This window comes from Leptosomus discolor, unplaced genomic scaffold (genome assembly GCF_034619465.1).
Source record: "Leptosomus discolor isolate bLepDis1 unplaced genomic scaffold, bLepDis1.hap2 HAP2_SCAFFOLD_71, whole genome shotgun sequence".
NCBI lineage: Eukaryota > Metazoa > Chordata > Aves > Leptosomiformes > Leptosomidae > Leptosomus > Leptosomus discolor.
In genome coordinates this window covers 439,202-456,158 of record NW_028237910.1, presented here as the reverse complement: position 1 = coordinate 456,158, position 16,957 = coordinate 439,202, and the positions used below count along the sequence as shown (strand labels likewise).

The 16,957-nt window shown below is 55.9% G+C and overlaps 2 protein-coding genes across 2 annotated transcripts; one reads left to right on the top strand and one right to left on the bottom strand.

Annotated features, from left to right (window-relative positions):
* Positions 1-4,262: 4,262 nt before the first annotated feature.
* Positions 4,263-8,273, bottom strand: LOC147412386 (ubiquitin carboxyl-terminal hydrolase 42-like). Its single transcript, XM_086481428.1, has 8 exons — positions 8,087-8,273; positions 7,611-7,721; positions 6,983-7,053; positions 6,346-6,428; positions 5,913-6,099; positions 5,522-5,662; positions 5,200-5,300; positions 4,263-4,482 (listed from the first exon to the last, which is right to left on the bottom strand). Exons 1-8 carry the CDS (start codon positions 8,271-8,273, stop codon positions 4,263-4,265), a joined length of 1,101 nt encoding a protein of 366 aa, XP_086337554.1.
* Positions 8,274-16,114: 7,841 nt separating this feature from the next.
* LOC147412385 (olfactory receptor 14J1-like) lies at positions 16,115-16,717 on the top strand. Its single transcript, XM_086481427.1, has one exon. The coding sequence runs from the start codon at positions 16,115-16,117 to the stop codon at positions 16,715-16,717; it is 603 nt and encodes a 200-aa protein (XP_086337553.1).
* Positions 16,718-16,957: the final 240 nt, after the last annotated feature.

Below are 16,957 nucleotides of genomic sequence, written 5' to 3'. Positions count from 1 at the left end.
TACCACCACGCGGCAGGACGAGGGCTTAGTGGTCTTTCACAGTCACAGAGGCAGAGCAGGGGTCAGTCTCTCCTCCTTCACACCCAGCTCTTTTCATCTGGCAGGGTCCTGCCAGGGCAGTCTCCATCCCACCCAGCGCCATGGGGCACCACAGGCTGGGGAGCACCAGGCCCTCCTTTCCTCCACCCAAGGCACAGGACATCCTTCAGAGCCTGAGCACACGGCAGCTCTCTGCTCCTCGGCACCACGCGCATTTAAAACCGCAGCGATACCTGAGCACCCCCAGCCCAGCAAGACCCTTCGGTGGGCAGCTCCAAGGGCCACGCTGAACGCCACAAGCGGTCCTTCATTCCAACTGCTCCAGGCCAAGAAAAACACGTTCACCTGCTGAATCCAGGCCATAGCAGCTTGGCTGGCATTTGCAGCTTCTGGCATCACTTGGCAGCTCCATTTGCAGCAGGAAGAGGCTCCTTGGCTCCTGGCTTCACAGCAAGTCGGGCGTTCACAGCCCCAGCAGGTCTCACCCCTCTCCTGCAGGGGACTTTCAAACACCAACATCTGCGTCTGTGATTTGAAGCCTGGCAGAGGAAGATTAGAAAAAACAACAGCTGTCAGTGGGACACAGGGAAGGGACAAACAAACCCAGCCCATGACACAGGTTCCAACACGAGCCCACAGGAGCCCCTGGCACAATCCCAGCAGCTACGAAGCACCACAGGGTGTTCAGCAGCAGTGCTGGGAAAGGAGTAGCTGGTTTTATTTATCACTTGGGAAGCACCAAAGGGACAAGCTGGTCCCCTTGACACTGCCAGGCCAGCTGGGGCAGCTCCCTGCAGCACACAGGGCTGTGCTGAGAGGTGCTGGGACAGCCTGCAGGCACCAGCCCTGCTGGGCAAGGAAGTGACAGACTGAAGGAGGCACTAAGGAAAAAAATGTCAAAGCCGAACGTGGCTTTACCTGCTCCAGGCAGTTGCCTTCACAGGCCAAATCCAGCCGTGCAACAGCCACAGTGGCTGAGTTTGAACTCGAGAAAAATCCTGAAGCAATTCCCCATTTGCTCAAGGAGGGACTGCTGGATCCCCTTTTGCTTAGGCAAGTATTTGGCTGCATTTGTGTCCAAGTTTTTTGCCAAAAAGACTGGGAGTTTTGTTAAAGAGTAGCTACGCAGAGGCTGTCCTGGGCTGGAACCTGAGCCAGGGCTTTCTGGTTTTTAAACAGGGCACCTACTCCATCCCTTCGAAGAGCCTCTGCTCTCTGCCATGCAGGTACCATCAGTCTCTACAGCTTTTACGTGACCCAGGTCTCCATGCTGACTCCAGCACATCACATTTTGGCAGTGGGGTCAGAGGGGCAGGTTTTCACTTTCCACATCGAGATTGTCCAAGCTGAACTGTTAAATGAGTTCCTCGGGTTCTGCCTTTGAACTTATTCCCATCCTTCACATGTCCCAAGAACTACCATGAATCAAAGAGCCAGCAACAAAACCAGCCCCAAACATCTCCTGCAGATTGTCCTTGAGAGAAACTTCCACACTCATGAAAGCCCAGCTTTGGAATAAATATATGGACTCAAAAGCAGAGGGGAAAATCCTTCAAAACACAAAGCAGAAGGGGAGCCACTCAGGAAATTAAGCGTGGTTGATCAGAAAAGCAAATAGGTCTGTGCAGAGAGCACCAAAGGCCTAAAAAATGAACGTGTCAAGTCGCTGATGTCATTTAAAACAGCTGGGATTGCAGAAGACAAGACAGTAGCCACACTAAAAAAACAAAGATGAGGATAAGAACATTAAAAGACGAGCACCCCAGTGGGTGCAGAAACAGCCAGGTTTGCATCTCTGTGACCGTCAGCACAAGCACCTCTGCGTTTCAAGGCTCAGACAGACCCACCCGATGCAGAGCTGCCAGCCTCACTGCAGAGTTCTTGTTTCCCCTTACCAGGTCTGTTACAGGAGCAGCTCCAGAGGGTGCAGGTTTGATTTGAGCAACCTCTCTCTGTCAAGGATGAAAGCAAGAGCAAGCCTGCGAGCCAAGGACATGTTCCTTGACCACACACAGTCAATTCGAGGAATGGTCGAGACCTCCCACTCACGGACCACCTACCCAAATCATACCCCCTACTCACAAGGGAACAATACAAGACTACGACAGAGGCTGCGTGCTAATTTGCATCAGAAGTGAGGAAAGAAGAACCAATCATTGAGAGGATGATAATGAATATGCATTGTATAGACTGAATCTGTATGAATTTAATGTATAAATATTTGTTGACTGCAATGGGCAGGTGGACATCTTTGGGAAGGATCTCATGTCCCTGGTGCGCATCGTTAATAAAGGACATCTCTACTCATCTGACTGTGTGCAGAGAAGTTTTCCTTACCAGTGCAGATTGGCGAGTCACAGAGCAGAGACGGAGGATTTAAGAAAGGGCCCAGTAAGGGGGGCAGAGAGAGACTCCAAAATACCAGAAAGCCTCGATGACCTCAAGGGGGGAGACAGAGCAATTAAAGACCAGGGACAGGGAGCCAGGCAGAGACCAGCGAAGGCAAGAACGGGCTACGGGACAGAGGGGGAAAAATGAAAACACAGGGACAGGACCCTGGAACGAGAGAACGTCAGGGGCTCCTGGAGGCACTGTCCACGTCCGTCTTGCCGCCAGCACGACGGGGCTGGGAGCGGCCCGGGGCTTCGGGACAGGCTGTGGAGGAGGTGCCGGCGCTGGGGGCAGCTGCACGGGCGAGCGGGGCCGGGGACGCTCAGGGGCGGCTCCGGCGACCCGCGGAGGCGGCCGGGGTCTGCGCCCGGGGTGGGAGCGGGGGCTCTCCGCTCTCGGCAGCTCCCCGGGGCTGCCCCGGCCCGGCTCGCCTCCCGCGGACCGGCAGCCGCCGCAGCGGGGGGGGTCGGCGCTTCCCGTGCCGCCACCCCCGGGCGCCCCGCGGGCAGCGCCGACATCCCCGCGCCCGCCCAAGGGGCTCGCTCGCCTCACCGCTGGCCTCGGCCCTCACCCGCCGCCGCCGCCGCCGCCACCCGCGCCCGCCGCGCCGCCACGCTGCTCCTGCCGTGGCACCGCGCATGCGCCGGTCCCGACGGCGCGGCGCAGGGGCCAGAGCCGGCGCGCGACCGCGGGGCTGCAGGACCGCGCTTCGGCCACGCGGCGGCGGCGCGGCCCGAGCGGGAGGGGGCGGCGAGCGCGAGGCACCGCCCCGCGGCACAGTGCTGCCACGGCGCATGCGCGGCGGCCCGGCCACAGCAGCGGGCGTCGGCGCTTTGGTGGTGGCGGGGTAGGGTCGCCTTGGTCGTTGTGTCGCCTTAATGACTCTGTGTCCTTAATGACTCTGCGTCCCTAATGACTCTGTGTCCTTAATGACCCCTTCCGAGCGCCCGGCCGGGCGGGAACGGCCGGTGCCTCAGCCCCGCCGGAGCCGCCGAGCCCCGGCCCGCTTGGGGCACAGGGCTGCAGGTCTCTGCCCGGCCCCGCTCGCAGCCCGCACAGCCTCATTTTCACTTTCTGAAGTCCTAGATTTTGCTTCTGAAGCCTCATTTCAGGCTCCAAAGGCTCATTTTGAGGGTTCAAAGGGTCAGCTTTACTTTGCAAAGTCTCAGCGTCCAAAGGCTCATTTTTAGGGTCCATAGCTCAGGTTCCAGGGGTGAAAGCCTCATTTTTATGCTCCAGATCCTCCTTTGAAGGTGCAAATTCCTCACTTGAGGCTCAAAGCCTCATGTCCAAAGCCTAATTTTCAGCACCCAAAGACCCATTTTTAGGCTGGAAAGCCCTATTTCAAGGGCCCAAATCCTCACTTTCAGGCTCCAAGCCCGGCTTTTCGCACCCATTGACTTTTTTTAGGACCCACAGTTCCAGTTTGAGGCTATGGCCCTGCTGACTGGCTCAGCTGTGGCCGATGGCCCCTCCTCTCAGAGACGCCCCGTGCCCCTTCTCGGGCCAGAGGGCCCTGACCAGGCCCAGGCCGTTGCAGTCATTCCCAATTCAACATGGAGCAGGAGAGCAGCCACAAACCCAACCCCAGCGGCTTCCCCAGCCCCACATGGCCCAGGCTCAGCCTCACTCCTCCCTTCCCATCTCCTCGGCCCCCTCTGCCCCCTGAGTGGCGCAGGGGGATGGGGAATGGGGCTGCAGCCTCCCTGATGGGCCTGTGCCAGCACAGAGCTCCCAAAATCCCCAGACATCAACCTCCCGCGCTGGGCATTTGCACCAAGAGCCCCAAAACCTGCACAGAAGAAAACTCCCTGCAAATCACATGTGGAAGGTCAGTGCGTGCTTTTAATCATGGCTTTGGCTTTTCTGCTTGCTCTCCTTCTTGCTGGGCACTGGTGATCTGTGTGCTCCACAACCTGGCTGCGGAGATCGTAGCCCTGCCGCGGGGATCTGCTCCGGACCCTCTCCCTGGCGCCAGTCCTCTGGCAAGGGGATGAAGGGCTGAATCCTGGTCCCGCAGCACCCCCCTGCTTGCTGCCAGCTGCCTGCCGACTGAGGAAGGAATGGGCGTGTGATGGTGCCGGTGAGGAAGGCCGCCTTGGTTCAGTTTCCAGGTCAGGGCGCCTGGAGACAAAAAGAGTGATCTCTGGTTAGGGCTGTTCTCGCAGCCTCCTCTGGGCTTCAGCCATTTTCTTGGGGCGGTTTCTATGACAGAGAGAAGATGTAACCAGGACCACAGATGGGAAACGTGACTGGCGTCTTCCCACCAGGTCTCCCCTGCCGGGGCAAGTCCTCGTCTTCGTACCCCCTACAGCCTCCATTTCATAGGATCATGGAATCACAGAGTGGTTTGGGTTGGAAGGGACATTAAAGACCATCTAGTCCAACGCCCTGCCATGGGCAGGGACACCTCCCACCAGACCAGTTGCTCCCAGACCCATCCAACCTGGCCTTGAACACTGCCAGGGAGGGGGCAGCCACAGCTGCTCTGGGCAGCCTGTGCCAGCACCTCACCACCTTCACAGTGAAGAACTTCTTCCTAATATCTGATCTAATTTACCCTCTTCCCATTGAAAACCCTTACCCCTTGTCCTATCACTGCACTCCCCCATGACAAGTCCCTCCCCTTCTCTCCTGCTGGCCCCCTTTACATGCTCTTCTCTGCTTTAGCCAGCTTCAGATCATTGAAACACTCAGGAGGGTGAGAAGGAAAGGAGCAAAGCCAGGAAAAGGAAAGCAATTCTGAGCACCTTCTAACACTGCTCTTACCTGATGTAAAAGAGTAAATAGGCTTGCTGCTTGAGAACTGTGCTGATGTCACAAGGATTCACAGCCGTGTCATCCATCTGGTACCACAGTCCGTCGCTGGCCTGTACAAAAAGGCACCGAGATCTGGAGATGAAGTGCACGGTTTCTCCACAAAAACACAGGTTCAGAAAGCTGCGGCACCAAGAGGACGCCCCAAGCAAATCCAGCCCAGCCCCTAAGGAGACCTTCTTCCCCAAAACCTTGGCTGCCAGGAATGCTGCCAGGAAAGTTTGTCTTCCCCAGCACACGTTGCTCCCTGGCTGGGGAGGAAGTTGCTCTTTACCTTTATGTAGCAGAAGTAGTGTCCTGCACCACAGCTGCCACCTGCGTGCACCAGGACAGCATACAAGGAGTAGAGGAGAGGCTCTCCAGCTGTCTCGGATGTGTATGGGCGAAGGTCCAAGTACTCGGGGTACTGCACAGCCTACGGCGAGAGAAAGAGGGCTCAGAAACCATCCTGAAACAGTGCGTGAAACAGCCTTCCAAGGGCCAGGGGTTCACAAATACACCTCCGGGTCCTGCACACGCTTGCTTTTCCCCAAAGCAACATGTCATGGTTTGGGTGGCGGGAAACTGCTCTTGGCCAAAGCAGCTCTGTCACAGCAGAGCACAGGCTGGTCTTCCCACAGGAAGCCTCCTCTCCCCAGAAGGGAACACGAAAAACCCAACGTGACCAGCTTGGGAAAGAGCGCGCTGCTTTGGGAAATCCGCTCCGGGAAGAGACGGTCGCACTCCAGCTGCCTACGCACCTTGCAGATCTTCCTGCCGGTGAAAACGTTGTACCTCTTCAGACACAGTGTGAGGACCTTGGGTTCGCGATGGACAGTGAACCCCTTGGAGACGGCAACTATCTTGTTGCAGCTGGAAAGCAAGCACAGAGCCTGGTGCTGAAATGCACCCTCTTGCCGCCAGAAGGCCAGGCTGCCTTCCCTGTCTCACACACCCCTCCGCTCTTTCAAGGCTACTCAGCACCGTGAGGCCATAGGAAGAGAAGCTGCGTCTCACCGTTGTGCATTAAACCCAGGGGAACAGATCACTTGTGCTTGATGCCGTGCAGCACCTTCCTGCCGGATCTGGTATTAATAATGGTGTCAGTGATCATCTTACCTGGCACATTTAAAGCAGTTTTGGACATCCAGCCGCTCGGGTTCCACAAAGGCCTCCAGGGCTGCGGCGACAGATGAGGCTGCCTGGAGGAGTGAGAAAAGAGAGCGCTGAGCTCTGGGAAACATCCTTGCCCAAACTCTCACGAGGAGTTTATGCCAAAACCCAGCTCGGTGGTGCCAAGGAGAGCCACCGTGAGCCCATGAGCCGTGCCCAGGAGGAGGCAGAATGAGGGTATTTGGCTGAAGAGTCCCTCAATTCCCAGGGATTCCCGGGGCCATCAAGAGCCACGGCTCTGTGGCACCGCTCAGCTCAGCTCCCGACAGTGTGCGGGGTCATCCGTAATGAAACCAGCACAACCCATCAGCCTGGGCTGGAAGCCAGATGGGTGCGGGGGGAGGGCAAAGGGAAGAAGGACGAGAGTACATGGAGGGTGCAGAGAGGACAACACATGCTTGTGCAGCTGAAAGGCAGCTCCTCCAGGGAGAGTGGTGCCATGGCCTCCCCAGCAGGACACTGTTCGTTCCACCTCCCACCCGCCACCAAGCTCTTCTGGGTTTGCACTAGAGGCGTTTAAGCCCACTGCATGGATTCTGGAAAGCTACAGGGAGTCTGGAATCACAACTAGAGAGCCTCTTACTCTGATATCCAAAGGGACATCCAGGAAGGCCTCGTAGGAATCAGAAACCGCTCCACAGCTCAGGCACGTGACTGGAAGGCAAATCAAAATGCTCAGCGACAGGGGAAGTCGACTGGCTGTGCCGGCTTTCGCTCTTCTTGCCGACCACGCCAGTCACAGTGTCAGTGGTTTACCCTAGGCAGACAGAAGGGCACCGGCAATCCCAGGGGGAGCAATAGTTGTGGAAAAGTACCTCTGGATCTCAGGGAGCCCCAGAATATTTGATGGATGGCGGTGGTCGATTGAGAAGAAGCGTCCAAGCTGGAAAGCAATGGTAAGGCAGAGGGTTAGTTATCTCCTCCGAGAGCTTTGCTTTGTCTGAAAGCCCTGGTCATACGGTTGCCTTGACGGGAGTACGTCAAGGAGCCCCAAGGGCTCAGGAACATTGGAAAGGTCACTGCTTGTGCTTACTCGCTGCTTCCGTGCAGACAAGCTGTCTGCATGGCATTCAGAGTGCAGAGGAAGAACTCGTGGGCATCTTCCTGCTCATCAGGCTGGAAATGCTCTCCTATTACTAAGAAAGAAGAAGTTAGTTGTTCTCTCCTACAAGAAGGGAAGAAAACCTGTAAAAGCACCAGAAGCGACTTACGATTGAGGACATTGCTGATGGCCGTAGGATAGATGGCACTGATTGAGCAACTCAGGACCTTGTTGACGTGCTCTTCCACTGCGCACATCACACAGATGTCTTGCTGGAGACCTGAAGAGGGAGGAGGGAAGGAAGAAGCACCTCAGGTTAGCAAAAGAGCCGCAGGGATGGGAAATCTGATGGTGATCTTGACGTTCTAAGAACAGTCTCCGCTCCTCTCCTCCCAAGGTCCCAACAAGCCCAGGAGAAAACTTTCTTCGGAGGGATGCTGAGAGCCGGGGCTAGAAAGAGGTGCCTTTCTAAAGGTGGACACACCTAGATACGACAAGCGGCTTCTAGGCTTGAGTGTTCTAAGAACACCCACTTGGGGGGCCAACAGAGAAGGGCTGCTTTTCTCCTAAATCAGATTCCAGACTCTGGGAACCCTTGGGGCGTGCCCAACAGATTGACACGGAGATGTTCATGAAAGCACTCACATGACTGGCTGTGCTCCCGAGAGAGCAGGTAGTTGCCCAGAGGCGGGGTGTAGGTCAGGCACTGCAGGACAGAGTTGAGGAAGCACGAGTTGCCCAGGTTGTAGAGTCCCGCTCCAGCGCCCCATCGTTGCTGCCAGTCCAGGCAAATCTTTTCCGGGGGACAGAGGATTCTTCGTGGTGGAGCCATCCCTTCGGCAACGACTGCAGAGAAACAACATTTGAAAAGAAATGAGACAAGCAAGTACTTCTCAGAGAGGGTAACCCTACGGATGTCAGATCTTCCCAGGAGCAACGTCATCTCTCAAAGTCTGGTTCCTAGTGACAGAGGAGTGAAAAAATTTGTTTTCCTGCGACTAATCGAAAACACGTGGGTAAGTCTGGCTGCTATCAGGAAACCCCCCAGAATGCACTCTGGGCGGTCAGCGCATCGACGGCCAGGGATGGAGCATCAGCCACGTCCATTGCCTGTGGGGATTCACAAAGGCCAAGGCTGCTGGTGAAGCCCGTACTCACAGGAGTTGTTCCCCATTGCGGCCATTGCTCCTCAGGAACAGAGGGGAAAGCTCAGGATGACCAAGGGTGTCGGGACGTGCTCCAGAAAGAGAAGATTAGTGCCAATCTCGTCACCTGATGGCAAAGAAATAATTGTAGATCAACAAAATGACTTAGAAAAGCCCCAAAGATAACCCACAGATCAGCCCCCGCCATCAAAAGTGTCTTGGTGGTACTTGTAACTGCTGCAGAGCTGCAGGCTGGTGGCCCTGCTGTCCCTGTCACGGGACTCCAACTGTCAGCAGTTCCCAAGGCCCTTTGGAAGACTGCATTGCGTGCCACCTTCTCAGAAGCGAACCTGTTGCCAGTGTTAGCAGCAGAGCCCTCTCCTCCTTGTAGGCAGGAGCGACCGGCTTTTGGCCACGACTTTAATGGCTGCCTTTGCCAGGCTCCTTTTCTGTTTCCCTTCCGACCCATCGGTGAGGGTGGGTGGGCTCCTTGTCACTCCAGGCTGAGCCCAGCCCCTCAGGCTAGACTGCCACCCCCCCACTTGCCTATCCTAGGCTATGGTAAAGAAATCAGAATCGGCAAGTAGGATCCCTACCCACAGCCCACCTCTGGCCGGCCTATGCAGGTGCAATAGCTCAGCCCCGAGCTCAGAAGGCAGAGACCAGGCTGTGCTTCTTTCCTGTGCCTACCCACCTACAGTCTGTCCCGAAAGTCAAACCATAATTACCTTTGACAGAGGATGGACGTTGCAGACAAGCGGCCAGAAAACGAGAAATGGCTGGAACAAAGTAGCCGCACCAGCAGCAAAGGAAGGACCAAGCTGCTGCCCCAAAGGCCAGCTCAGCCCGACTGGCTTTCGCTGGGCTGCTTCTCGGGATACCAAGCCTTGGCCAGGGGAGGTCACAATAGCCAGGCGGGTACTGCATCACTGCCCCTTTGTGACACGGGGCCATGTCACAAGCCGCTGGGCTTCCCCAGGCGCCGCTGGCCAAGGGCTGTTCGTCTGCCAGCAGAGCTCCCATCTCTGCCCTGGGCCGCCCCAGCCGGGCAAATGGAAACCTGCCCAGGGCCGTGAGCACGCCTGTCCCCAGCTTCGGCCGGCACAGGCGGGTTGCTGAGGGTTTCTTTTCCACTCGTCCCAGATCCGGGGCTGTGTCTGTGAGCCTCATGTAGCAAAACCCCCGCTCTCTCACAGCGTCATTTCCAACGCCTTTCGTCTGCCCCCAAGATACAGCCACGGGCTGACGCTGAACAAGCGCTGCCCGAGAAACACCTTCAGCAACTGCACGGGGTTGAGCTTCGCTGGCTGCCAGGCCCCTGCCCAGCTGCGCTCTCGCCCAAACTCCTTCATGGGCAGCTCTTTGCCACCTTCCCATTTCTCCTGCCTCCAGGGATTGTTAGCTCTCTGTCAGCCACAGCTTGGCCAGATCCCTGCTTGTGGTGGCTGGAAGCAGTTTTGTTCCTGCCCGGCCTGGCCTGCATAGCTTTGGGCTGCCCAGATGAGGCAGCTGGTTGCTATTCCTGCCCCACTTGAACTGGCCAGTTTGGCCCCTGCCCCAAACTCAGGTCATCCAGTTTTCCCAGTGTCCACTCAGGGCAGTTGGTTTTCCTCCTGCTCAGCTCAGGGCAGTTCGTTCTGCCCCTGCTCCACCCGGGGAGACTTTCTTCTTTTTATCCCCCACTGGGGCATCCCGTTTGGCCACAGCCTTGCTTGGGTGCCTTTTGCTCATCATGTCCCCCTCGGTTCTTCCCCTCCCTTGCTTGGGGAGGCTCCTTTTGCCCCTTCTCCACACAGGCTGCCTGGATTTACTCCAGCCCTGCTCTGGGGGCTCTTTATGCCCCTGCCCAAATCGGGGTGGCTAACTTTGCTCCTGCCCCACTTGAGGCACTGAGTTTTCTCCCTGCTCCCTGCTCCCTGCTCCCTGCTCAGGGCATCTCATTTTGCCCCTGCTCCCGCCCTGCTTGGAGTGCCATTTTTTGCAAAGTTCCCTCCTGAATCGAAGAAAACTCAATAACAACCCAGTGTTGTCAAGCAGGGATTCTTTATTGCGGTGCCAGGCAGCACGAGGGATGGCTCCTTCCATCCGTGTGTGCGCAAGCGTTAGGACTCTTGCCTTATAGTTACAGCTTTTATACATATTTATTACATTTCTAAGGAAAGGTCGGGTTATTCTAAACATTTCCAGGAATTCGTTAACGTAAGTTCCTCCCATAGTCCCGCCTCAGTCCGCCCAAGTTACGCCCCCATCGGGGGTCCTTGGTGGTCGTTGGGGATGAAGGTCCGAGCCTTCCTCAGGGTTGAGCTTTTGAACTTGTCCTGTGGCACATGCCCTGTACCATCCCGGGTTTTTTCCAATTTGCAGAACCAGCTCATGCGAGCTGCCCTCCCTGTCTCTCCTGCTCAATCCTTTGTGTTCCTTGAGCCCCACAGTCTGATTGGAGGAATCCAGCCGGTGTCCTTCATTTGGCTAACTTGGCTTCCTTCTCTCTAAAGGCTGGTTAGTCAGTTGGCAATGGATACGTACATATGCATAATTCATTACAAAACGGAGAACAACCAGTGGTGGATGGGGATCAAGCCAGGGGTTACTTGAGCAAACTGCGCTCTTCCCAGGCCATGGGACTTGGAGGGGCTGCATCCACAGGTGCTGAGAGAGTGGTTTTTCCCCAGGAGGCACCAGTTCATTATAATTCCACTAAGAAAGGCACTCAGATCCTGTTTATTAGCACTAAGACTATAAGGAGAGAATCTTGCAGATAATCTTAGGTCCCTTTAACAGTGGCAACCCCAGGGAGTGTAGCATCGAGCGGGCCTTTGACCTTAACGCAGCCAAGCATGCAGACCCCATCCATGGAAGAATCTCCAGATTTGGTCACTCAAGCTAGTACAGGATTTTCTGACAAGGAAACAGCTCTATTCATGATCTTGAAACAAAATCCGGAGCTTCCAAACCCCCCTGCTTTCTCATGCTCCTCACCGAGGTGGGAGGCTTGGTGCGGCCAGGTGAGAGTTTCGAGATGAACGCTCAGTAACAACAGGGTGTCATGAAGCAGGCATTCTTTGTTGCAGCGTTGGGCAGCACCAGAGATCGCTCCACCACGAGTGCTGCACTGGAGCAGTCTCACAGAATAGCTTAAGGACAGTTTAACTCGTGCCTCTTCATTACAGTTCTCAGAACTAATTGTAACATTCAGGACTTTCCTGGAACTCATTACTGTGTGCTAATGATTTTGGAAGATGCGCAGTTAAGTTATGGTAGGGGTCTCTTCTCCCTCTGGTGGTCGTCTGTAGTCTTCCTCACGTTGTCCTTCCTTTAACCCCAATCACCACACACGCTCAGTTGTCCTTTGAATGTATTTTTGTGTCTCCTGGTCTGGAGCTTTACTTGGGTGTTTTTCAAAGTTCCTGTTATTTGCATATGGCGGTGTGTTTATATCTTCCAGACACCAAAGGCCACACAAACTGTTCTTCCCTGACACAAACACACAATCAATTTCCCTGTATCTTAACTGGTAAAAATATCATTCTCTGACAAACAATGTAAACTACAGACAGAGGGTGTAAGATCAAACGATCCTCGAAGACTAAGCTTCATAGCTGACAACAACCAGGCTTAACACCCATGTGGTGTGGGGGTGTGTGATGCCAGGTCCAGGTCAGCAGTAGGACCCCTCCCAGGCTCCATGGAGGGTGGGTGAGGAGACAACAAAGCGCTGGAGCTGTAAGGACCTTGTGTCCTCCAGCGGGTCTCAGTGGAAAAGACAGAAGCCAGAGCTGAGAGAGAAAGGGTCTCAGTTCTGTTGGGGTGTCAAAGCCCCTCAAGGCCCATGGCTATCCACACCACAGCTACACTGTCCCATGCCCGTGCCCGTTACCTTGCTTCCAACACCAAGCTGTGGTTTGCTGAGCATTCGCCAGTGCCTGTGAGCTCCCCACAACCCAGCCCATTTCTCCCAACACCTTGCTAATGCCCATTTTCACCCAAGGTTTCCGGTCCCCAGACAGGTGTGACTTCTCTATTGCGCGTCCTTCTCCTGCTGCCTGGAAATACAAACACAACCTATTTCACTTCAGCTTGACACCCTCAATATTTTGGGTCTTCTTCCTTTCTTCAGCGCACTCCCTGCTACACCTACACTCATCTCTCCTGCACTCCCCTGTGTCCAACAGACACAGAGGTGGGATCTGAGTGGACATGCTCCAGGGCACAGCCGTGGTTGCCCTGCTCACCCACTAGCCATTTTCGAAAGCCCCATTGAACATCTGTGTGCTGCCAGTAAGAAGGGAGTTCCTTCCACCTCCATGACCTCTCCAAGATGATGGAGAGTGGCTTCATGGTGACACCAGCCTGCTCTCTCAGCTCCCTTGGATGTCGCACCTCCTGTCCCTGGGAAAAGCTTGTGTTTGCTCAAGTGACCTCTGACTTCATCCCCATTTGCCACTGGTTCTTCTTCTCACCGGTCCTGTCTCAAGTCACAGAAGCCTGTGAGACCTTGCTGGGGAAGGCTGAGGCAAAGAGGATGGAGAATCTCAGCTCTAGCTGCACCTGCTCTCCCATTCAGCAGTGGCCACACATTGTGTTTGTTCCTTCTTGAATTGTCCCTGACATTTACAGCAGTAAACAGGCACCGTGGGGCCCTTGAATTGTCTTTCAAGCTCAGAGTGACTTTCAGTCTGGGCTGTCGCTGTGCCTGGAGGATGGTGTCCTGGAACAGCAGCTGTGCAGAGCTCTGCCACCGTGCCTCACCCGTTTAATCCCCCAGTGCCACAGCTCCTTCTCCAACAAGAAGAGCTCCAGCTTGTCCTGTCTGTGCCCCTGTCTGAGAGTATTGCTGTGCGTTTGGGCTGAAGCAACACAGCTGGGGAACCGGGCAGGCTCCCCCTTGCCATAAGGAAATCTTGCTTGCAAGACCCTGTGTTTGCTTCAGGGCAGAGACACGGCATGGACAAAAGTCAGCTGGATGTCTGCCTTGGTCTCTGACTGCCGTCAGAGGCTGAAATGGCTCTGCTCACTGAACTGAAGACATCCCCCTGCTGGGAGAAATTAGAGCCTTGCCTGTCATCTTCCTGGTGTGCTGCCTGATGGTAGGGGAAGGAAAGGTGATTCTCCTGCCCAGCTCTTTTCCCAATAGCAGAAATAGCACTCCCAGGATGAGAGAGAGAGAACATCAGTGGTTGCTTCAGGGTGTTTGACAGAAGGTTCCCCTGGAGGCCCAGGGACACCTGGAGGGAGCCCAGAGGGGGCAGAGAAAGGGCTGCCTTGGGCTGCTCCCCTGCTGCTGAGCTGGGCTGGGCTCCTGGGATGGAGGGAGCTGCTGGCAAGCAGGCAGCGCTGCAGAGAGACAGCTCTGCCCAGGAGCAGGGCTGGGGGCACTGCCTGCAGGCAGGGAGGGGAGAGGAGCCAGGCAGAGAGAGGTTAAAGGCAGCATGGGGTGGGAGGATGGCTGAGAGCTCACTGGAGGAGAACTCTTCACAGCCTCTGACCCAGTAAGTCTCTGGCTGCAGGGCACTGAATCTGCAGTTGCCGGAGGGATCTCCAAAAGCTGGCGCAACCTACAGCCTATGGGATCTGTAAGTACAACTCTGCCAGTTTCTCCAGTGTAGAGCAGGACATCTTGTGAGAGCAGGCCTTCCCTGCTGCCCCGTCAGAGGGACAGGGCACAATGTGTCTCTCTGGGTGCGCGGTAATGCAGAGAGGCTTCCTGGAACAGTGTCCTAACGCTGGCATAGCCCACGTCTCATATGACCTGTGAGGAAGGCTCCCAAGGATCCTTCAGGGCTGAGAAGGATGTGCTCCAGAGCAGGGCACCCCTACCGCATCATCAAGGGGACAGGACATGATGGCTCCTTGTCCCAGGCATGGCTTCAGGGGTACAAAGCTGGGTGTGCAGCCAGGAGTGCCCAGGGCTCTTCCTCCAAGCAGGATCCCTGTGTTGCAGCGGGCTGTGTGCTGGGGGCAGGGACCCTGCTGCCTGCCACAGTCAGCACTCAGCCTGCCCGGGGACTTCCCCATGGCACTGTGGGGAGAAGCTGTGGATGGAAGGAGTGACCCTTGCAGGGCATGGCAGGGTCCTTCTGCCATCGGGAGGGTGCTGCGTGGGTCAGGTCTGGTCACAGCTCCAGATCACCCCTGGCAAATTTGCAGCGTGTCCATTTGCAGACGAGCATTGAGGAAGCATTCACCTGAAAGACAAGGAGTCTGTGCTTTCAGTGTTCTCCTCATGGCTGACTGGGTGGGTGGAGGAGATGGGAATTTCTTTCTCCTTTGGGGAGAAGACATGGAGAGCCCAGATCTCGTTGGCACGTGTCTGCGCTACTCCTTAGCCCTTGCCCGCACAGAGATGCTGCTGGGCAGTGTCCTGCTGCAGAAGGTGCCTGCAAGGCAGAGCTGAGAACACAGCAGGGTGCTCTGAGCACTGAAAGGGAGGACAAAGGAACAGCCCCCGGCAGGGGCAGCTCCAGGCAGCAGAGAGATGGGCAGGGAGGGAGAGGGAGCTGCTGCTTGAACGGTCTTGGGAGGGGGGATTCCAGTAACTCCCTGCCATCCCCTGCAGTGCAGGTGCCTTCCTGGAGCAACTCCGTGGTCTCCTCTGACACACAGTACAGTCCCCCACCCCTTAATATCACGGGGAAATAGCCCTGCATTATCCTCCAAGCAGCCCAACCACCAAAGAGGAGAAATGCTTGAGTGTCTGATCGGGTCTCCCCATCCTGACTCTCTCGGCAGCAGAACTTTGGCATGTTCTCCTCTTGCCTCTGTTGACCTTCTTCTTCCCCTTTTTCTCTCTGTGGTGGGGGGGGTGAGGATCCAGGTACAGCTCAGACACTGATGCTGCATGTCCTCTCCTGCAGGCGTAGCCATGGAGGAAAAGCACCAAATCCCCTAATATCTGGGACTCTGGGGACGGCAGTGTGTGGGGCTGGGAGTAAGCCGACCCTGCTTCAGGGTGCCCAACTGTAGGACTTTCCCTGGAGGATCCTGCTGGGATGCAGGCTGCCCTCCACAAGGGCACAGCTCTCCCATGGCATCTCTGTGTTTTCCAGGAGCCCCTTGGAGAAGACGTGCCAGTGCCAAGGCCATGAGAATCCTGCTGGAGGGCTGGTGTGGGCAGCTGCAATGAGCACTGTGTGTCCCTGGCTGGGAGAGCAGAGCTGAGACCCTCCTCAGGTACGAGGAGACTGGGTGAGGGGGTGGGAGAGGTGCACTCGTCCATCTGACTCCTCTGCTGTCAGCAGTGTCCAGTTTCTTCTCAGGGGAATGGCTGAGCGTGATCATCCTCCAAGTCAAAGAGGTGCCAGCACAGGGCAGCTGAGAGCAGCAGTGACGGACAGACCGGCTGTCCCCACCCTGCACTAAGGGGAAGTCCCTTTGTCTCTTAGGACCCACAAGGTTTCACTTGGAGCACAGCAGAAGAGGATCTCTGCCTTCAGAACCCTTCTCAGCTGCGGTGGGCAAACTGGAATGTGCTGCTCAGCTCTTTCTGTTTTCCTTCTTGCTTGGAGCAGAGTATTGTCTCCTCACTGTCATGGCCTACGACCGCTACGTGGCCATCTGCAAACCTCTGCGCTACAGGACCCTCCTGGGCAGCAGAGCTTGTGTCCACATGGCAGCAGCTGCCTGGGGCAGTGGGTTTCTCACTGCTGTGCTGCACATGGCCAATACATTTTCACTGCCCCTCTGCCAGGGCAATGCCCTGGACCAGTTCTTCTGTGAAATCCCCCAGATCCTCAAGCTCTCCTGCTCACACTCCTACCTCAGGGAGGTCGGGCTTCTTGTGGTCAGTGCTTGTTTAGCATTTGGGTGTTTTGTGTTCATTGTGGTGTCCTACGTGCAGATCTTCAGGGCCGTGCTGAGGATCCCCTCGGAGCAGGGACGTCACAAAGCCTTTTCCACCTGCCTCCCTCACCTGGCCGTGGTCTCCCTCTTTCTCAGCACGGCCTACCTGAAGCCCTCCTCCATCTCCTCCCCATCCCTGGATCTGTTGGTTGCAGTGCTGTACTCGGTGGTGCCTCCAGCAGTGAACCCCCTCACCTACAGCGTGAGGAACAAGGAGCTCAAGGATGCAGTGTGGAAGCTGATGACTGGCTGCTATGCAGAAGCAAGAAACTGCCCATCTGCTTCTGCGTAGCAGTTGCCATGTACCTCAGCACAGGCCCAGCCTGCTGTTGGTGGCGGTGTTTTACTTGCCATTCCCTTTCTAATTTGCTGTCTGATTTCCTTTCCCAGCTGAGTGGCTGTCTAAACGCGGAGCTCTGCTCTCTGTGCGGTTAAACAAAATAAAGGACCCTACAAAGACTTTTTAATTTTTTTCTGATCTCCTTCCTCCAAGACCGTTTGAGCTGCAGAGAGAATTCCTCCATGCAGAGGT

Bases quoted from the DNA above. Each gene is read 5' to 3' on its own strand.
- LOC147412386 (XM_086481428.1), bottom strand. From the start codon at position 8,273: ATGGCTCCACCACGAAGAATCCTCTGTCCCCCGGAAAAGATTTGCCTG. The intron at 7,722-8,086 runs GTGAGTGCTTTC...CTCCCTCTTCAG, and splicing joins TCGGGAGCACAGCCAGTCAT to GTCTCCAGCAAGACATCTGT. The intron at 6,100-6,345 runs GTAAGATGATCA...CTTGCTTTCCAG, and splicing joins AACTGCTTTAAATGTGCCAG to CTGCAACAAGATAGTTGCCG.
- LOC147412385 (XM_086481427.1), top strand. From the start codon at position 16,115: ATGGCCTACGACCGCTACGTGGCCATCTGCAAACCTCTGCGCTACAGG.